The sequence below is a fragment of the Mobula hypostoma genome, chromosome 11 (assembly GCF_963921235.1).
Source record: "Mobula hypostoma chromosome 11, sMobHyp1.1, whole genome shotgun sequence".
NCBI lineage: Eukaryota > Metazoa > Chordata > Chondrichthyes > Myliobatiformes > Myliobatidae > Mobula > Mobula hypostoma.
Genome location: NC_086107.1, coordinates 109,884,738 through 109,903,223, shown reverse-complemented (window position 1 = coordinate 109,903,223; position 18,486 = coordinate 109,884,738). Strand labels below are relative to the sequence as shown.

Below are 18,486 nucleotides of genomic sequence, written 5' to 3'. Positions count from 1 at the left end.
CGAAGCAGAGAATGGAAAATGAACAGGTGTTCAGCGCTGTCTGCCTGTTTGACTGGTTCCTTCTCTTCTTGCTACTACCATCGGGTGGGAGGTGCAGGAGTCTTGGGTAATGCGCTGACAAAAAAGATTTAAACTGTGCACAAAAGATTGTCACCCTCCACCTCGTTGGCGTGTTTAGTTTCACAATCGTACACAATCACATTTCCTTTTCCGCTTTCTGATGAGGACGGTGTTGACAACATGAAGTTTGTGATGACTTGTCTGCCGATTTTCAAACTGGCTTATTTATACTGTTTTTATTGAAGAAATTATTCAGTGCACACATGTTGTCACTGGGCAAAAAAAATTGCACAGCACAAGATTTTTACGTACGCTAGTCATTACATTGTCCCTGAACTGCCTTCATTTGCCTTAGCAGGCTTTGCAGCTGTGAACTCACTCTCAGGGACTCTGCAGTTCACGTTCCTTGTGTTTTTGTTTACTTTTTCAAAAACTATTTGGGCAAAGAGTTTTGCCCTGAAATATCAGTCCTGCTGAAGTGTTTTGGCCTGAAATATCAGTGTTGCCTAAGGGTTTCGACCCAAAACAATGACTGTACTTTTTTTCCATAGATGCTGCCTGGCCTGCTGAGTTCCTTCAGCATTGTGTGTGTGTTGGTCGGATTTCCAGCATCTGTAGATTTTCTCTCGTCTGTTATTTGCACCTTCGAGCTGCAGTCACATTTGTTGAGTGTGGTTTATTGTGAATTCTATTGTGTTTTTGTTTTGTGAGTGCTGCAAGACGATGGATCTCAAGTTTGTATATTGTATACAACCTTTGATAATACATTTGAACTTTTAACTTTCAATTATTGCAACACAGACATCCCACCCTGCAAAAACTCATTTTAGGGAGGTAGCACCATCGATTTGCGGGAGACTCCCAGAACTTCTGGGAGAGGTGGGATGTCTGCAATAGAGTAGCTCCTTAGCAGCTAGCCAGCTAGTTTAAATAACATTAGCTGTGCTAATGATCGAATGACACCTGTTAAACTCACTTCGACATGTCTTTTACAGTCTTAACCCACCATGGGCAATAGAAAAGTCACTGTTGCAAACAGTGCAGCGAGCAACACTGTCATTATTTTTGACCCCTATTAGGCAGGGGTACATTTTAGTGTAGTCTGTTGTTACGTACGTTTTATATTTTCTTTCTTTGGAACACTCTGCCATAGTGTGCTCTCTCTTGCTGTCTCTCTCTCTCTCTCTTGTGGTCGCTCTCTCACTCTCTCGTGGTTGCTCTCTCGCACACTCTCTCTTGCTCTCGCGCTCGCTTGCTCTCACAAAAATTGATTTCCAGGATATTGTATATAATTTGCGGGCATCAGGGAGCCACTATCAATATGCAGGAGACTCCCAGAACTTCCGGGAGGTGAGATGTCTGGTAACATATATAAAAACCTGCAGATGTTGGAAGCCTGAGATAAAATTGCTGGAAACAGCAGGCCGCACAGCGCTTGTGGAAGCAGCAAGGTTCTGCTGGAACAACAGGTTTTGGGCCCATCCCGTGATTCCAAGACTTACAGTTCTTTATGATATGTCAACGGTTGACCCTGCTGCGGGATCTCGGAGCCGCCACGGTCGCCGACTTGTGTTGTACACAAGGAGCAGACCGAGGTCGGATGCAAACTACACTACCCAGCAGCACCCTGTTAACCTACAACTCCCAGAGAACAGTGCGACGGGCCGAGGGGCGGAGCTTAGGGCAAGGCGGCCCGACGTTCGCGGTGAGGGGCGGGGGTTTTGAGCGCTCCCGACGTCGTGGGCGGACCTCGATGAGCGCGCGACGCCGGAGGCGGGGCTTGGTGTGCGTGACGTGAGGGGGCGGGGCGGCGGATGGGAGCTGAAGATGGCGGAGGGGAAGGAGCCGAATAACAAGTGGGTTCGGCTCAATGTCGGGGGCACGCACTTCCTGACCACCCGGCAGACCCTGTGCCGTGAGGAGAAGTCCTTCTTGTACCGGCTGTGCCAGGAGGAGGGCGAGCTGTTGTCCGACCGGGTGAGCGACGGCGGCCTGCGGTGGCAGGTCGGGTTGGGGTTACGGGAGTTGGGTGTTGGGTGTGAGGGAGCCGGCCGGCCTAAGGGATGCTGGTGTTTGGAGAAAGGCGGGGAATGTAGAGCTGGGGAATGATCCCGGCTCCTTGTAGGGGTGGAACTGGGGGGAGGAGGTCAATACAGCCGAGGATGGAGGGGATGGGTGGTTTATGATGGGTCCATTATGTTTAACGATGGTGCTTAAGGCGTGTGGCTGGTGGTAGTCAGGGGTATCTGAGCTCAGTGTCCCGGCTTTACTCTCAGTACCATCCCAGCCTTGTGCGGAGCGGCGGCAGTGCCCTCAGAGCGGTCCGTGTCAAGAGGCACCAAACGCTGGACATCTCGTAACTTTCAGCACAGAAGTACTTCTGTAGCGCTCTTGCGGCGCGAAACCTAGCCGGGCAATGGCCTGCTGCGTTCACCAGCAACTTTGATGTATGGTGGTTAGACCGGGTTCGTGTGCTTCGCTGGGTTGCGATTTCGCTACTTACTAGCTCCCGCCTTCTGCTCTTTCTTTCAAATGTTTGCCATGGCATTTATCTGCGTCCGCCACAGTCTAGCATTTGATCTGAAAGACATCGCCCCTTCAATCAGAATCAGGTTTAATATCACCCCGGCATATATCGTGAAATTTGTAATCTTTGCAGTTGTAGTACAATGCAATACATGATAGGAAAAAAAAACTATGAATTACAGTAAGCATATATGATAGTTATTTTAAGTAGTACAAAAATAGAAATTGAAAAAGTAGTGAGGTCGTGTTCATGGGTTCAATGTCCATTCAGAAATCAGATGGCAGAGGAGAAGAAGCTGTTCCTGAATCGTTGAGTGTGTGACTTCAGGCTCCTGTACCTCCTTCCTGAGAACAAGGCATGACCTGGGTGATGGGGGTCCTTAATGATGGACGCTGCCTTTTTGAGGCATCACTCCTGGATACTACAGAGGCTGGTACTCATGATGGAGCTGATGAGTTTACAACTCTCTGCAGCTTGTTTCAATCGTGTGTAGTAGCACCCCCCCTCCCCCATCATACCAGATGCTGATGTAGCCAGTTAGAATGTTCGCCATGGTATGTCTGTAGAAAAATGCTCCCTCACTTTCTATTAGAATTGAACTTTCAGTCCCTTGTGACTTTTTGAGATGGGATGGAAATCGTTCCCTGCTGTTTTTTCCCCAAACGGGCAATTCTGTTTTGAACTGTCATTTTCTATTCCTTATCTATTGCTTCAAAGGTTAATTTTATTGTTAAGGTATGCATGTTGATACAACTCTGATATCAACTTCTCCAGATAGTCATGAAATACAGAAAAACCATGGGTGTCGATGAAAGAAAAGACATCAACCCCCCCAGCCCAAAAAAAGAAAAACAGAACTCGCAGGCCCCAAAATCCCCCTCTTGCCCACAGCAAAAACAGGCCGCAATAACAATCCCTCTACACATAATAACCCCTGACCCCCTCACTTGCTGAAAAGAACAAAACAGTCACACTAAACCCCAACCTCCCATCTTACACTCAACAAATTAACAGATCACCCATCCGCCAGTCGTCCACAAGAAAGGAAACACTGAAAAACTGAAGGAAGCCAATGTAAAGTACCGTGCAATAGTCACATAAATCTCAAAGTATGGGAAATGTCTTTTTGCCGGCGTATGAGGGGAGTGGCTGCATGAGCTCAGTCCTTCAGTAAAGAGTGATGGCTGATTCGGGTCTGAAGGAGCTGATCCGGCTGCTGGGAGCGATCGCTGACCTGCTCTGCGTTCACCTTGATGCTTCAATCTTCCTCACTGCTTCGAGATGGAGTCATTTGCATCCCCACGCCTCGTCTCTAGACTTTTCCACGAGTCAGTTTGTGCTCTTGAACCTCCCCCAGGTCTCTGATCTTCACGAGGCAGCTCGCCGGACACAGCACAGGGATGGATTCTTCAATTGAGATTCAAACTGCACGTCACAGGCTCCAGTAGTTTCCGTAACACAAGAGAAAAAGAGCAAGCAGAAGACGTAGGAAGAGTGAAATAATTGGAACGATTTGCTATCTGGAAGATCGATGTTGCCTGAGGAATTGTTGTTTGCTAGTGTCATCTTGATCGGAAGTGCTGTTAACTCTTGGGGAGTTGCTGTCCCCCGATCAATGTTCAAACCAATATGGATGGAAAGCATGCAAGGAGGGGTCTAGATTCGAACCCAGGACCATTCGCCTCAAAGTCCAGTGCTAATGCCACTACACCACCGGCTGGCTAGACCACACAGTGGATTCTGGTTAATTGGGACATATCGGGACCGGTAGTATATATTGGCCCAATTAAATGACTACCCCAATTAGCTGAAATTTAATGGAAATAATTAAAAGGCTATTTTTTTTAAAAAAAACAAACTAACATTATGTAGTTGAATGAAATAGCAAACAAATTAGAATGCTACCAATACTATTGCCATACTAAAAAAAAATGCATTCATCTGAATTCATCCATGTTGCATTCTTCTGTCTGTAAATGAACAAAATCAGCGCAGACACCCAGTGCAGATAATGGACTGCCTTCATACAATGCTTTGATGACTGCATCGTCCAAATCTTCATTTTCATTGTAACATTTAACATGATTGTTGATACCTCCCAATTCTTCAGAGTTTCTAACTTGTTGAAGTAGTGAACTCGTCTGCTTTTCATTCCCGGCCATTTCTGGCATCTCCAAGCCTGAATACTTGAAGCCGCAGTGAGCAGAACTGTTTGGGGTTGTCCTACTGCTTATTTTTCACCAATTATCAGTGACAAAAATCATTAATTTTTGAACACAAACACACGCAACTGGCGCTATTGTAAAAACTGTTTGCTTGTAGCATGGCGTGTATCTAACGGCCATGCAAGTGCTCGGGACTGATGCTAGTTTGAAACTGTTCAGCAACAGTTTCCTGTCCCAATTAAGTGGTATGGTGTCCCAAATAAAGAAACAGAGTCTTGGCTATTTTCTTGATTAGTTTGTGTTCTTTAAGACTTTTCCCAAATAAGCAGCTTCCCTGATTAATGATGGCCCAGTTAACCGGAATGCACTGTACTAGTGATTTTGTGTTTTTTTTGGATAATTGGGATCTGTGGAATTCTGGTTGCAACCCCACCGGTATTCCATTGTGAATATCCTGTTTCCGCATAAATCACTTACTGATGTTCCACCAGCCATCCCATGGGCTGGATTAATCCTCTCAGTTGTCGAGCAATACTCTACCTACGTCCTCTAGCTTATCATTTATTTTTTTTGAGAATATCAGACCCAAAGTGGAAAATTATGTCATTTAATTTTTCCCCTTCTTCCCTCTTCTTCATTACCCCTACTCTGCTCTCCCCCTTCTCTCCTGTACCTGCCTATCACCTCTTCATGCGCCCCTTCCTTTTTCCCATGGTCCACTCTCCTCTCCTATCAGATTTATTCTTCATCCCTTTACTTTTTCCACCTATCACCTCTCTGCTTCTTACTTCATCCCATGTCCCCCACCCACCTGGTTTCACCTATCACCTTCTAGCTGGTCCTCCTTCCCCTCCCCTCACTTTTTTTTATTCTGATGTCTTCCTCATTCCTTTCCAGTTCTGATGAAGTGTCTCGGCCTGGCAAGTTGACTTGGAACCGTCTCCTTAGAATCGGGGTTCCTAACCTGGGGCCACGAACCCTTCCCCGGTTAACCGTAAGGCTCCATGGCATAGTCAAGGTTGGAAAACCCCTGCCTTATATGCTGTTTGACCTGCTAAGTTCTTCCAGTATTTTGTGCGCGTTCCCGTTGATTTCCAGCATCTGCAGAATCTCTTACGTTTGTCGTCTAAGAGAATGGGGATGTGGATACCGTGTTTATTTTGGAGAATTGGAAAATCTATGCATGTAGGTTAGAAACAGATGAGGGGAAAGTGTTGAAAGGAAAAAAGAGTTTGCAAGAGGCAGTCGAGCTGTATTGGATCGCTTACGAGAATGTGGCAAGTGCACGTGCGACCATGCAGTGAATCGACTGAACCTCCTATGCGTGGAGGGCTCACTCTCTTTTGGGTGCGGGTCTTTGAGTTGCGTATTTTTGTCTTGATAGGCACAATTCATTGCTCCTGCACTGTAAGTTGTCCAGCATGTGCTGTACTAACATGACCAAGCAAGATTGTTTAATCATACTATGTTGTCATTCTTGTTATGTGCGGGCGTAACAGTAATGTAACTAAATGAGAATGAGAATGATAGGGTGTCGTCGCGATTAACTGGACTCTGAAAACTTGCACTTGTTTCTCAGCTGCACTTTATTTACTGTATTTGTGCACAAGGAAAACAGCATGGCCCCTGTCACCCACACTGTTCCAAAGCTTGAACAAAGAAATGCTATTTTTATACTGAAATTGACCAGTTGTACACAGATACTGACCAGAATCCAGTATAATGTTACCTGCATACATTGTGAAACTTGTTGTCTTTGCAGCATAATAATAGGAAAAAAAACATGAATTGTAGGAAGTCTGTAGGTATTGCTTCTTGAAGAGGTCCTGGATACTACAGAGGTTCATACCCATAATGGATCTGACTAATTTTACAACTCTCTGCAGTTTATTTCAATCCTGTGCGATGGCACTCCGCCCCCAGTACTGGACGGTGATGCAGCCAGTCAGAATGTTCTCCACGGTACATCTGTAGAAGTTTTTAAGTGTTTTAGGTGACAAACCAAATCTCCTCAAATTCCTAATGAAGTACAGGCGCTGTTGTGCCTTCTTTGCAGCTGCATCAATACGTTGGGTCCTGGTATTGACACCCAGGAATTTAAATTTGCACACTCTTTCCACTTCTGATCCCTCTATGAGGACTGCTGTGTGTGCTCCCTCATCTTACCCGTTCTGAAGTTCATGATCAGTTCTTTGGTCTTACTGATGTTGAGTGAAAGCTTGGTAACTTTGTGTAGGTTCAGACTTCTCATTTACATAATGAATCACCAATCACACTGCGGTATACTTGTATTAAACGCCAATAGGATCTACACGCTAAGGGCCAATAATACTTCAGCGTTAGTCAAGTAGTTGACCAATAGCAAGTAGAATCCTTTATTTACATCATAATCTTGTCTTGGTAAGCTGTCTTTCAGCCTGTTAGTACATGCTTTCAGGTTTCTGTATCTTAAGGTAAACAATGCATTTCACTAACACGAGGAAATCTCCAGATGCTGGAATTTCAAGCAACACACATAAAAATTGCTGGTGAACGCAGCAGGCCAGGCAGCATCTAGAGGAAGAGGTATAAATCTCGGTCCGAAACGTCGACTGTACCTCTTCCTATAGATGCTGCCTGGCTTGCTGCGTTCACCAGCATTTTTTAAATGCCTTTCACTGTATACTTTGTATATCTGATTAATAAATATATTTATATCCAATAAATCTGCACTTCTTGCTGCCTCAGTAAAGCAACCAGCATAATCTAAGACCCACCCAACTCAGACATTCATTCTTCTCCCCTCTCCCATCAGGCAGAAGTTACAAGATCCTGAAAGTGCATGTTACCTGGCTGGATATACCAAACGGCTTGGGTCCCCTAATATACATGCTCTTCAAAGACCTTTCTTGAAAGACCTCACTAGCCTGGGCTGACTGCACACTATCTGTAAGCTATCCCTGTCTGGACATTGTGGAAGTTGTGGCAAGGCAAGGATTAACGAAGTTCCAGACGCAGTGGATTCTGGTTAATTGGGGAAGCCAGTTATTTGGGACAGCTCTTAAAGAACAAAAAATAATCGAGAAAATAGCCAGGATTCCCTTTGTTTATTTGGGACACTGTGCTACTTAATTGGGACAGGAGACAGTTGTCAAACAGTTTCTAACTAACGTCAGTCGTGTGCACTTGTGTGGCCGTTAGACACTACACCGTACTTAGAGTAAGGAGTTTTAAATAGTGAATAAACTCTTCTCTGGCTTCCAGCCAGCTACACGTGTCAATTATAACAGATTTAATGACAAGCTCCGCCAACTTCATCGGGGATCGCTGATGAAGTTAAACGTAGTTTGTCTCTGTAAACTATTTCCATGAAACTTAATCTTATTGGAAAAATCGCTTAATTTTCTGTGTCCCAGTTAACCGGAATCCTCTGTTTTCATGTGTAGCTTGTAACAAAGATTGTTTAATGTCATTTCTTGTACACAAGTGTAAAGGAGAACAAAATAATTGTTACTCTGGATCCGATGCAGCACAGAAAAACAAGATAGAGAGCACAATAGTAATTTAAAAAGCACGCAATAAGTATAAATATATAAGATAGCTTGTATACATCGATTGTGTGTCCATAAAGTGACACTGGGCTGTACATAAGGAGACTGGCGGGAAATAATAAAGTAGTGGTGGAGTCAGTGGGTGGAGGTGTTGATCAGTCTTGCTGCTGGGGAAAGGAACTGTTTTGGAGTTTGGTGGTCCTGGTGTGGATGTAGCCTCCCTGATTGGAGTGGGACAAACAGTCTATGAGCATAGTGTGTAGGATCCTTCATGATATTACTGGCTGCTCAGAGAGCTGTTCTGTCACCGCACTTGAAGACTGTGTCCCGGGCTTCCAGTAAGGAGTGCCCCTCAGCATTCAGCCAGGGCTTCTGGTTGGGCTGTGAGATGGTTGTTCTTGAGGTACCAATGTCTACACACTTACTCATCTAGCCAGTGACAGATGAGGCATATTCCTTGGTCTGTGCCTTTTCCGTTTGTGGTGGCCTTTTTGAACATCTGCCAGAAGCATAGAGATTGCCTTATTAGACAACAGAGTGGCCGTCCTCTTGACTGGTTTCTCAGCAGCGGTGAGTATGCTGGGATTAACATTACAGAGATGTGGTCAGAGAAGCCAAAATGAGGGTATGGGAGAGATTTGTAAGTACTTTGTCTGTTCGTATAAACATGGTCCAGTCTGTTTGTTCCTCTTGTGGTCATGGTGACATGTTGGTGGAAATTGGGTAAAATTCCCTGCAGGTTAACGTGATTGAAGTCTCCTGCAATTACGAAGAGATTGTCCGGATGCTTGTTTTGTAGAGAGCTGGTGATATTATAAAGTTCTCCCTTGGTGTTTGCACTCGGTGGGGGGGGGGGGGTGATGTTGACAGCAGTGATGAACACAGTAAACTCCCTGAGCAGGTAATATGGTTGCATTTGATTGTAATGTGCTCAATTTCCTCAGAACAGTGACTACTAACTACAGATGAGTTTGTGCACCAATGTACACACAGATTCCACCTCCTTTGGATTTTCCCGACAGGGAATTCCTGTCTGTGCAGGATAGTCATCCCGTCAAGTTGAAATGCTGGTTGGGCATGTTGTAGTTTAGCCACGTTTTGGTGAAAGCCAGAATGCAGCAGTTTCTCATCCCTTTTCTGTGTGTTCATTCTCAGTCCCAGTGAGACCACTTTGTTATCTAGTGAGTGGCCGTTGGCCAGGAAAAGTGGTGGTGCTGTCGGTCTGGTCAGGTTAGCTCTCAGCCTCGCTGGTACCCCAGCTCTCTCCCCACGGCTTAGCTTCCTCTCACACTGCCAGCGCCTGCCACTTCCTTGGCTGAGCTGCAGGTCAAGTCACTGTCACCAGGTCTGTTGTCCATAAAATCCCTGTATAATTTTGTCCAAGAGTTCAGCGGAACTTTCAACGACTGAAATCCCTGACTAGAAACTTTGAAACGCTATCTAAGAACTTAAAGCTAGCACCATTATTGGGAGCTAGAGTAGGCACTGCTTCCCTGCATGCCACCATCACTTCTTCCAGGCTCCTGTGGAGGGAATGATTTAGATCTGGGATGCTACTAGTTTTGTAGAAACCTCCTGGTCAGCAGTTCCAGATGGTGAGTGTCGGTCAGCTCTTTGGATCTGGAAGGAATTGCGATCTAGATTGAAAATTTTGAAGAGTATAATACTGCAGGTGCTGAAAGTCTGAAGCAAAAAGTGGAGTTCACTGTGGTCAAGCAGCATTTGTGGAGTATTATATCAAGTCTGTTGTCCTTCAGTTCTGCAGAATATTTTCTCATTATGTACGTTAGTTGGAAGAGGTCTGTGAGTCGTGCTGAGCATCAAACCATTAAGGTTTCAGATGATCAAATGGCAGAGCAGACTCAATGGGCTGAAAGGCTGAAATCTGTCCTGATGTCTTACGGTCTAATACACATCTTTCAAGAGGATATCGCCACAGGGCCATTGAAGAATGTGACAGAACAGGGCGACGTATGTGGTGTGTTGTGTGTTGTTCTTCGAGAGTGCAGGGTGTGTGGAATGCACTGCCAGAGATGGTGGTAGAGCTCAAGGATCAGACCATAATATAGAGGAACAGAATTAGGCCATTCAGCCCATTGAATCAGCTCCACCATTTCATCATAGAGCATAGAACATCACAGGCCCTTTGACCTACAATGTTGTCTCGACCTTTTAACCTACTCGTTATCTTATCTAACCCTTCCATCCTACTGACCGTCCATTTTCCTATCAGCCATTTAAGTTTCTTAAATGTCCCTAATGTATCTACCATCTTCAGGACTGGGAAGAAAGGGAAGGCAGAATGTTGGGGGGAGGAAGAAGTACATGGTGGCAGGTGATAGATTAATCTGGGAGGAGAGAGGGAATGAAGTAAAGAGCTGGGAAGTTGATTGGTAGATGAGATAAAGGGCTGGAGAAGGGGGAATCTGATAAGAGAGAAGACCATGGAAGAAAGGGAACGGGAGGAGCCCCAGAGGGAAATGATGGGCAGGTGAGGAGATAACGTGAGATGAAACAGGAATGGTGAAGGGAGTGCAATAATCAAAAGTTCAAAAAATCAATGTTAATTAAGCCAATTGTTCCAGCCTGAAGATTTAACTTCTAAGAGCCATTATTAAATTTGTTACACAAATAAAAGCTTTACTCAAAGCAGAGTTACATAAGGAATTATAAGAGTTGTGAATGTGGCATTGCAGGAAAAATCCTGAGGAAATCTTCAGGAAAAAATGTTTAGTTTTACTCGTAGATCCTGTGAAGTAAGTTTTGTACAGTCTTCACAAAGCTATAAACTCGTAGAGCTCAGAAACAGGCATCTGACGACCAAGTTGCCTACCTGAGCTCGCCCCATTTCCCCGTGTTTGGCCCAAATCTGTTCTATCCAAATGCCTTTTAAACATTGAAATTGTGTCTACCTCTACATCTTCACTCTCTACGTGGAAAAAATTTTCACAGGTTGACTTGAGTCTTAGCTGTGCCATGTCCCTATGTTAAGAGGAAGACAGATGGACAATGCTCAGAGTTATCTGATACAACTGTACTCCTGTGGTTTCCATTCAATCTGTTGTGCCGTGGTGCTTTTATTTGGTCTCCCCTAGTTGTCCCGTTTCTTCCTGCGGTTGTGAGATTACTTTCTGCGACAGAAAGAATTTCTGTTCTGGTCGCCCCTTTAGAAGAAAGGGGTTGAAGCTTTGGAGAGGGTGCAGAAGAGGTTCACCAGGATGCGGTCTGGTTTAGAGGACGTGCTATCACGAGAAGCTGGATAAACTCTGGTCGTTTTCTCTGGAGGCTGAGGGGAGATTTGATAGAGGTTTACAAGATAATGAGAGGCATAGATAGAGTGGATCTGGTTCACGAGCACCAGGGCATGTGCACACACTGGTGGGCCTGTGTGTTACATACGCAGGGGCCAGACCTCCTCCCTGTCCTCTGTAATTCAGCCTGCGTCCGAAAGGAGTTCAGTTTGTGTGTGTTGCCAGCGAGGAGGTACTGCATGAGGCTTGCTGTTGGAGAGGCTATGTACTGGCAGGGAGAGACTTACATGTTCAGCTCTCCTTTTTGCAAGACTGCTAGCCAGCAGTAGAAGCTGAAAGTGAGAATGACGAGCACTACCCACTACACTACCACACTAGATGCATCACAACAGCCATTTTGGCACCAGTTATTGGTAATTAGCCCCACTACTTTGTGGGCAGCCTCAGGAGAGACGAAGGCTACGGGAGTAAACCCAGGCAGACAATCTGGAGTGGAGCCCCTAAGGCGGTTGGACGTCATTGAACATCCTCCCGGCAGCTCCTGCAGCCAATCTGGTGCCAAACGTTTTGCTTCATAAGCTTTCCTTTGGTCTACACCGGTGAGGTCGAGAGGGGGATCTTGACAACTGGGCATCTCCATAACCTTCCGCCCAGGCTTGGATTGATATCGTCATCGCATAGTCCTTCAAGACAGTTGGATGTCAACGAAAATAGAGTGAACAGAGAGAATCTGTTTCTTTGGGTTGAAATATCTAATACTAGAGAGAATGCATTGAAGGTGGGAGGGGGTAGGTTCACGGGGGACATGAGGGGTAAGTATTTATTCAGAAAGTGGTGGATGCCTGGAATGTGCTGCCTGGTGTGGTGGTAGAGGCAAATACATTAGAGGCTTTTAAGTGATGTGGATAGGCACATGGATGTAAGGAAGGTGGAGGAATATGGACATGGTGCAGGTAGGAGGGATTAGCTTTTGGGTGTTTTTGATTTGTTTTTTTTAGCTGGTTAATGGCCTGTTACTGAATTGTACTCTTCTATGTTTCGTGCAAGATGCACAAAATGCTGCAAGAACTCAGCAAGTCAGGCGATGAAGGGGAATAAATAGTCGACATTTCAGGCGGAGACCCTTCATTGGGACTGGAAAGGAAGAGGGCAGTTTCCAGAATAAGTTGGGATGAGGGGGAAGAGCAGTGCTGCCAGGATAATCAAGGACACCACCCGCCCAGCCAACACTCTTTTCGTCCCTCTTCCCTCCGGGAGAAGGCTCAGGAGCTTGAAGACTCGTACAGCCGGATTTGGGATAGGCTTCTTTCCAACTGTGATAAGACTGCTGAACGGATCCTGACCCGGATCTGGGCCATACCCTCCAAATATCCAACCTGCCTCTCTGTTTTTTTGCACTACCTTACTTTCCATTTTCTATTTTCTATTTCTGATTTATAATTTAAATTTTTAATATTTACTATCAATTTGTACTCCAGGAAGCACGAAGTGCAGAATCAAATATCACTGTGATGATTGTACACTCTATTCAATTTGTTTGGCGACTAAGTATAAACTGGCAGGGGATAGGTGAGACCAGGTGGGTGGATGGGGGGGGGAGCAGGGCTGTGATGTGAAAAGTTGGGAGATGATAGGTGGGAGAGGTAAAGGGTTGAAGAAGAAAGAATCTGATAGGATAAGAAAGTGGGCAATGGAATTATGGGGGGGTGGAGTCGTGAGGGCAAGGGAGGAGAAAACGAAGTGGGCCATTAGAATGGAGTGGGGGGGGTGGAAGACGGGGGAGTCTTACTGGAAGTTAGAGACATCAATATTCGTGCCATCAGGTTGGAGGTTACCCAGACAGAATATGAAGTATTGGTCCTCTAACCTGCACGTGGCCTCTTGTGCCAGTAGAAGAGGCCACGTACTGACTTTTCAGCGTGGTTGAGTTGAAATGGGTGGCCATCAGGAGATCCCTGCTGTTGCGGCAGACAGAACAAAGGTGCTCAACAAAGCAATCCCACTCATTCTGCGTCGGGTCTCGCCGATGTTGAGGAGGTCACACCATGAAATACAAAAGATGGCCCCACCTGACTTGCAGTGAAGTGTCATCTCACCTGGAAGGGCTGTTTGGGGCCTGAATGGTGGTGAGGGAGGGGCCGAGGCACTTGTCGCAGTCGTAAGGATGTGCCGGGAGGGCCAGCGGGGTTGCGTAGAGAGCAATCCCCTGCAGAAAGTGGAGGTGAATGGATAGGAAAGATGTGCCTGTTGGTAGGATCCCACGGGAGATGGCTGAAGTTGTAGAGAATCATGTGTTGGATTTGTGGGGTGGTAGTTGAGGACGAGGGGAGCCCTATCCCCGTTGTTTTAGGAGGTGATGGGTGAGGGCAGATGGTCATGAAATGGAGAATATACCGTATAGATAGTGGTGGAAGAGAAACCCTATATTCTGAAAGAAAAGGACATTGCGGTTGTTCTAGAATTAAAAGCTTCATCCTGAGTGTGCTTCTTGTTTACCGGAAATAAACTTAATGCATTTAACCGGCAATTCTCTGGTGTGTCGTATTGCGCAAGGCAATGCACAAAGCACACTGCATAAGTTTGTGATGTGCAGGTGTTGGTGTCTGTGTGATAAATTTAGCAAGTGTGTGAACTGTTTTTCTTGTTGTAGATCTACTGCACACTTTGTATGCCTGTGCAGAGATAACCGTCTACAACAGGACTTGTGCAGACCACGCGCTGGGGCTGATTCTTGCGCTCCGTCTCTTGGTTAGGTTGCGAATTCAGAAATAGTAAACAGTGACTTTCTTCCTCAGGACGAGACGGGGGCGTACTTGATTGACCGTGACCCCACGTACTTTGGGCCCATATTGAATTATCTCCGACATGGCAAACTTGTCATCAACAAGGAACTGGCGGAGGAGGGTGAGTTACATAATTTTCGCTTTGGGACATGGGACTCGGCCACTCTGTCCTTCATAGGATGTGGAACAGTCCAGCACAGAACTGTGCCCTTCGGCCCACAATGTAATGCTGAACTAATTAAACTAGAAATGAAACATCTAAGAAAACTAATCACTTTTGCCTACACATGGTCCATATCAAGAGTCAAAGTCTGTTAATTATCAAAGAAAGCAAGAAAGCTGAATGAACTCAATAAAAAAAAAGACCCAACGTACAGAGAAAGTGGGGGATGGACACACAAATCATACATACAATAGAAGTGAGCAGCAACAACAGCATTCAGAGCCAGATTGAGTCTTTAGATCGAAATCCCTGGATTAGACCCAAACCCTCTATATTCGTTCATCATATTAGTGGAGCAAATTGCCGCAAAGTTTGCAGACACGAAGCACAGCAGCCGGGGCCAGTCTCGCAGTGTCTCTCCGTTAAGGAGCGAGGAGCCCTTACTTTATCTGGGCTGGCGTTTAAATTGCCTGAATAGCGGATCCCTTCGTTATCTGTACATTCTTGTGCCTGTCTAAGAACTTCTGAAACATTTCTATTTTTCTTTAACCTCCAGGCAGCACATTCCAGGCATCCTCCATGTACATTATAACACATCTCCTTTGAATTAACCACACCCATAGATTAAATGTATAGCCTCTCGCGCTAGACATTTCAACCCAAGGAAAAATATATTGGCTGTCTATCCCAACTATGCCTCTCAGAATTTCATAAATTTATATCACCTCCCCTTAGACTCTGCCACTCCAGAGAGAAAAGCCCAAGCCTGTTCAATCGCTCCCCACAAGCACTTGCACTATCATCTAAGGTGCATCCTGGTAAACTCCACCTGCACCTTCTCCGAAGCCTCCCAGCCCTTCTATAAATGGCGTGACCAGAACTGAATGCAATACACCAGATAGAACATAGGACAGTATAGCACAGAACAGCCCTTTGGCCCATGATGTTGTGTCAAAGTTTTCACATGCTCTTAAAATCTGTCTAACTCTTCTTTCCTACATAAAAAGGCATCTGTTAGTCTTGCGAGACCATGGATCTGCACCTGGAAAGTCTTCACTCTCCAGGGCAAGGTTGCATAGAAGACCAGCAGTTGCCCATGCTGCAAGTCTCCCCTCTCCACGACACTGATGTTGTCCAAGGGAAGGGCATTAGGACCCATACAGCTTGGCACCGGTGTCGTCGCAGAGCAATGTGTGATTAAGTGCCTTGCTCAAGGACACAACACGCTGCCTCGGCTGGGGCTCAAACTCACGACCTTCAGATCACTAGTCGAATGCTTTAACCACTTGGCCACGTGCCCACACATAACCTTACATTTTTCTATCATTCATATGCCCATCCAAGAGTTTCTAATATATCTGCCTCTACCACCACCCCTGACAGGGTGTTCCACACACTCACCGCTCTCTGTGTAACAAACATAACTCTGACAATCCCCCTATACATTCCAGCAATTGCCTTAAAATTATGTCCTCTTGTACTAGCCATTTCTGCCCTGGGGAAAGGTCTCTGACGACCCACTCGATATATGCCTCTTATCGTCTTGTCGATGTGGCCTAGTAGAGTTTTATAAAGCTGCGGTATATTTCCTGACTCTTGAACTCGATGCCTCGACTGATGAAGGTAATGAGGGGTTGCTTCATCCTGACTCGTTTACAAATCTTGTCAGTGTATCCTTAAAAAGCTACAGTCTGGACTTGCTCGAGTTTAAAATTTCTCTGCTGAACTAGCAGCGGTGCTTTTTGTGGTTGGCAGTTACATTATCCTTGATTTTATTTGGACCTCACCTCTAAATTCTAGTAAGCTGCCAGTGTCTGTGCATAGTTTTTTCATTGATCCTATTGCATTTCTTCCACTGTGAATGCCCGCAAGAAAAGGGGCGCCAGAGTAGTGTAGAGGTTAGTGCGTTGTTATTACAGTTTGGGGTGTCGGAGTTTGGAGTTTCAATCCAGGCACTCTCTGTACATTCATCCTGTGGAATGAGTGGGTTTTCTCCGGGTGCCTCAGTTTCTTCCCGCAGTCCAAAGACCTACCGGTTAGTAGGTTAATTGGCTATCGGAAATTGTCCTGTGATTAGATTAGGGTTAAATCTGAGGTTGCTGGGCATCGCATCTTGAGGGGCTGGATGGGCTTATTCTGTGCTGTATTGCTAAGTAAATAAATAAAATGAATCTTAAGGCAGTATATGGTGACATATATGTACTTTGATAAAATATTTACTTAGAACTTTTGAACTTTGGTTCTCAAAATCCTTCGGAACCTCCTCTCTGACTTGTTACTTTTTAAGAATTATTTGGACTGTCCACTGTTGATGTGAAGTAGGATGTGCTCTGTTATATCCATATTGAATCCATCCTCTGCATTTTCTGGAGACGTGAGACTGCAGGTGCTGGAATAGGGAGCAAGAAACAAGGTGCTGGAGGAACTCTGGGGTGAAATGGGTCGTCAGCATTTAAGGTGGAGACCCTTCTGGATTGAGAATAAAAGGTTGATATCCAGTGTAAAGAGGGGAGGGTGGTCAAAAGTTGGACTCTGTGCTCCACCTTCCTTTTCAGATCCCACATATAACACCTTCAGTCCTTTTTTCATCACCCTTTTCAATTTTGTGTCCATGTTTCCAGAAGATAAATACTTGTAGCTTTCTAAACTTTGAAGATTTTAGTTCTGGAGACATCCAGACCTCTTCTGCACTTTCCTTCTAAGCCCATCACCCCTCTGGGGCGTAGGCTGCCGTCAGCAGCTACCCAGAGTCCACTGCACTGGGCCAGTCTTTCACGTTGTCTCCAGGTGTAGCCCATCTTGGTGTATCCTTTCTCTCCCAGGGATGAGGTCTTTGAAGCTTCTGTTTGCAGCTCTGTGTTCTTATGGGATGGGGTTGCTAGCCTCATCTTGAAGCCTCCTCCTTTTGCAGCCGGGCATGGGACTGTCCATGGCAGAGTTGCACTTAACTTCCCTTTCACTTTATGCTTAGGCACAGGAGACTAATTATTTATTTTTATTTGTGTAGAGATACAGCACAGAATAGGCCCTGACAGCCATTTGAGCTGCAACGCCCAGCAACTCCTGATTTATCTCCAAGCTAACCATGGGACAATTTACAATGGCCAATTAACCTACTAACTGGTACGTCTTTGGACTGTGGAAGGAAACCAGGAGACCCTGAAGAAAACCCACGCATTCTATGGGGAGAATGTGCAGATTCCTTACAGACTATGTCAGAATTGAACTCTGACACCCCAAGCTGTAATAGCGTCGTGGTAATCACTATGTTACCGTAGCACCCATTCATGTGATTCTCCAAGATCCTGGTCCCAGCATGATTCAAGTGGAGGCCATCCCATCAACACAGCTCCTTCCTTCCCTAATACTCGTGTTGATGTCCCACCAATCATTGTTCTACCCTACACCCTCACCAACTTGTACTAGCTATAACCCCTTTTCAATTCAGATAAAGGGTCTCATCCTGAAATATCCATGTCCCTCTGGAGATGCTGCTAACTCACTGAGTTCCTCCAGCAGTTTGTTTCTCACTGAAGTTTTTGTATTTGTTTCACTGGGTCATTGGGTAAGTCCCTTGGAAAAGCAGCTTGCATGAAGTTTCTGGTGCTGCTGACTTCAAGTTCAGTTCAAATTTAATTATCATTCAACTCTACTTGAATATAGCCAAGCAAAACAGTGTTCCTCCAGGGCCAAGGTGCAAAGCACACTGCAAATAAAGTTGGGAGAGAAATTTTCCACCAGGGATGGTGAAAGGAGTACACTCCCACAAAACAGGAGGCAGCATGGTGGCATGGTGGTTAGCACAGTTGTTTTAGTGCGCCTGCTATCACCAATCGAGGTTCGATTTCTGCTGCTGCCTTCAGGGAGTTTGTACATTCTCCCTGTGATTGTTTGGGTTTCCTCTGGGTGCTGTAGTTTCCTCCCACATTCCAAAGACACGTGGTTAGGATTAGTAAGTTGTGGGCACTGGAAGTGTGGTGACACTTGTCGGCTACCCCCAACACAAT

At 45.6% G+C, this 18,486-nt stretch overlaps 1 protein-coding gene across 2 annotated transcripts in view; it reads left to right on the top strand.

Moving 5' to 3' along the window:
- Window positions 1-1,872: 1,872 nt before the first annotated feature.
- The window catches only part of LOC134354097 (BTB/POZ domain-containing protein KCTD5-like), a 40,622-nt gene continuing 24,008 nt past the window's right edge, over window positions 1,873-18,486 (top strand). The window contains exons 1-2 of one of the 2 annotated variants that reach the window (XM_063062856.1): window positions 1,873-2,037; window positions 14,329-14,437. In XM_063062856.1, coding sequence (XP_062918926.1) covers window positions 1,888-2,037; window positions 14,329-14,437 — 259 coding nt within the window. In that variant the 5' untranslated portion in view covers window positions 1,873-1,887. Of the gene's footprint in view, window positions 2,065-14,328; window positions 14,438-18,486 lie in introns of both variants that reach the window. The other variant, XM_063062855.1, reaches the window with a different exon arrangement.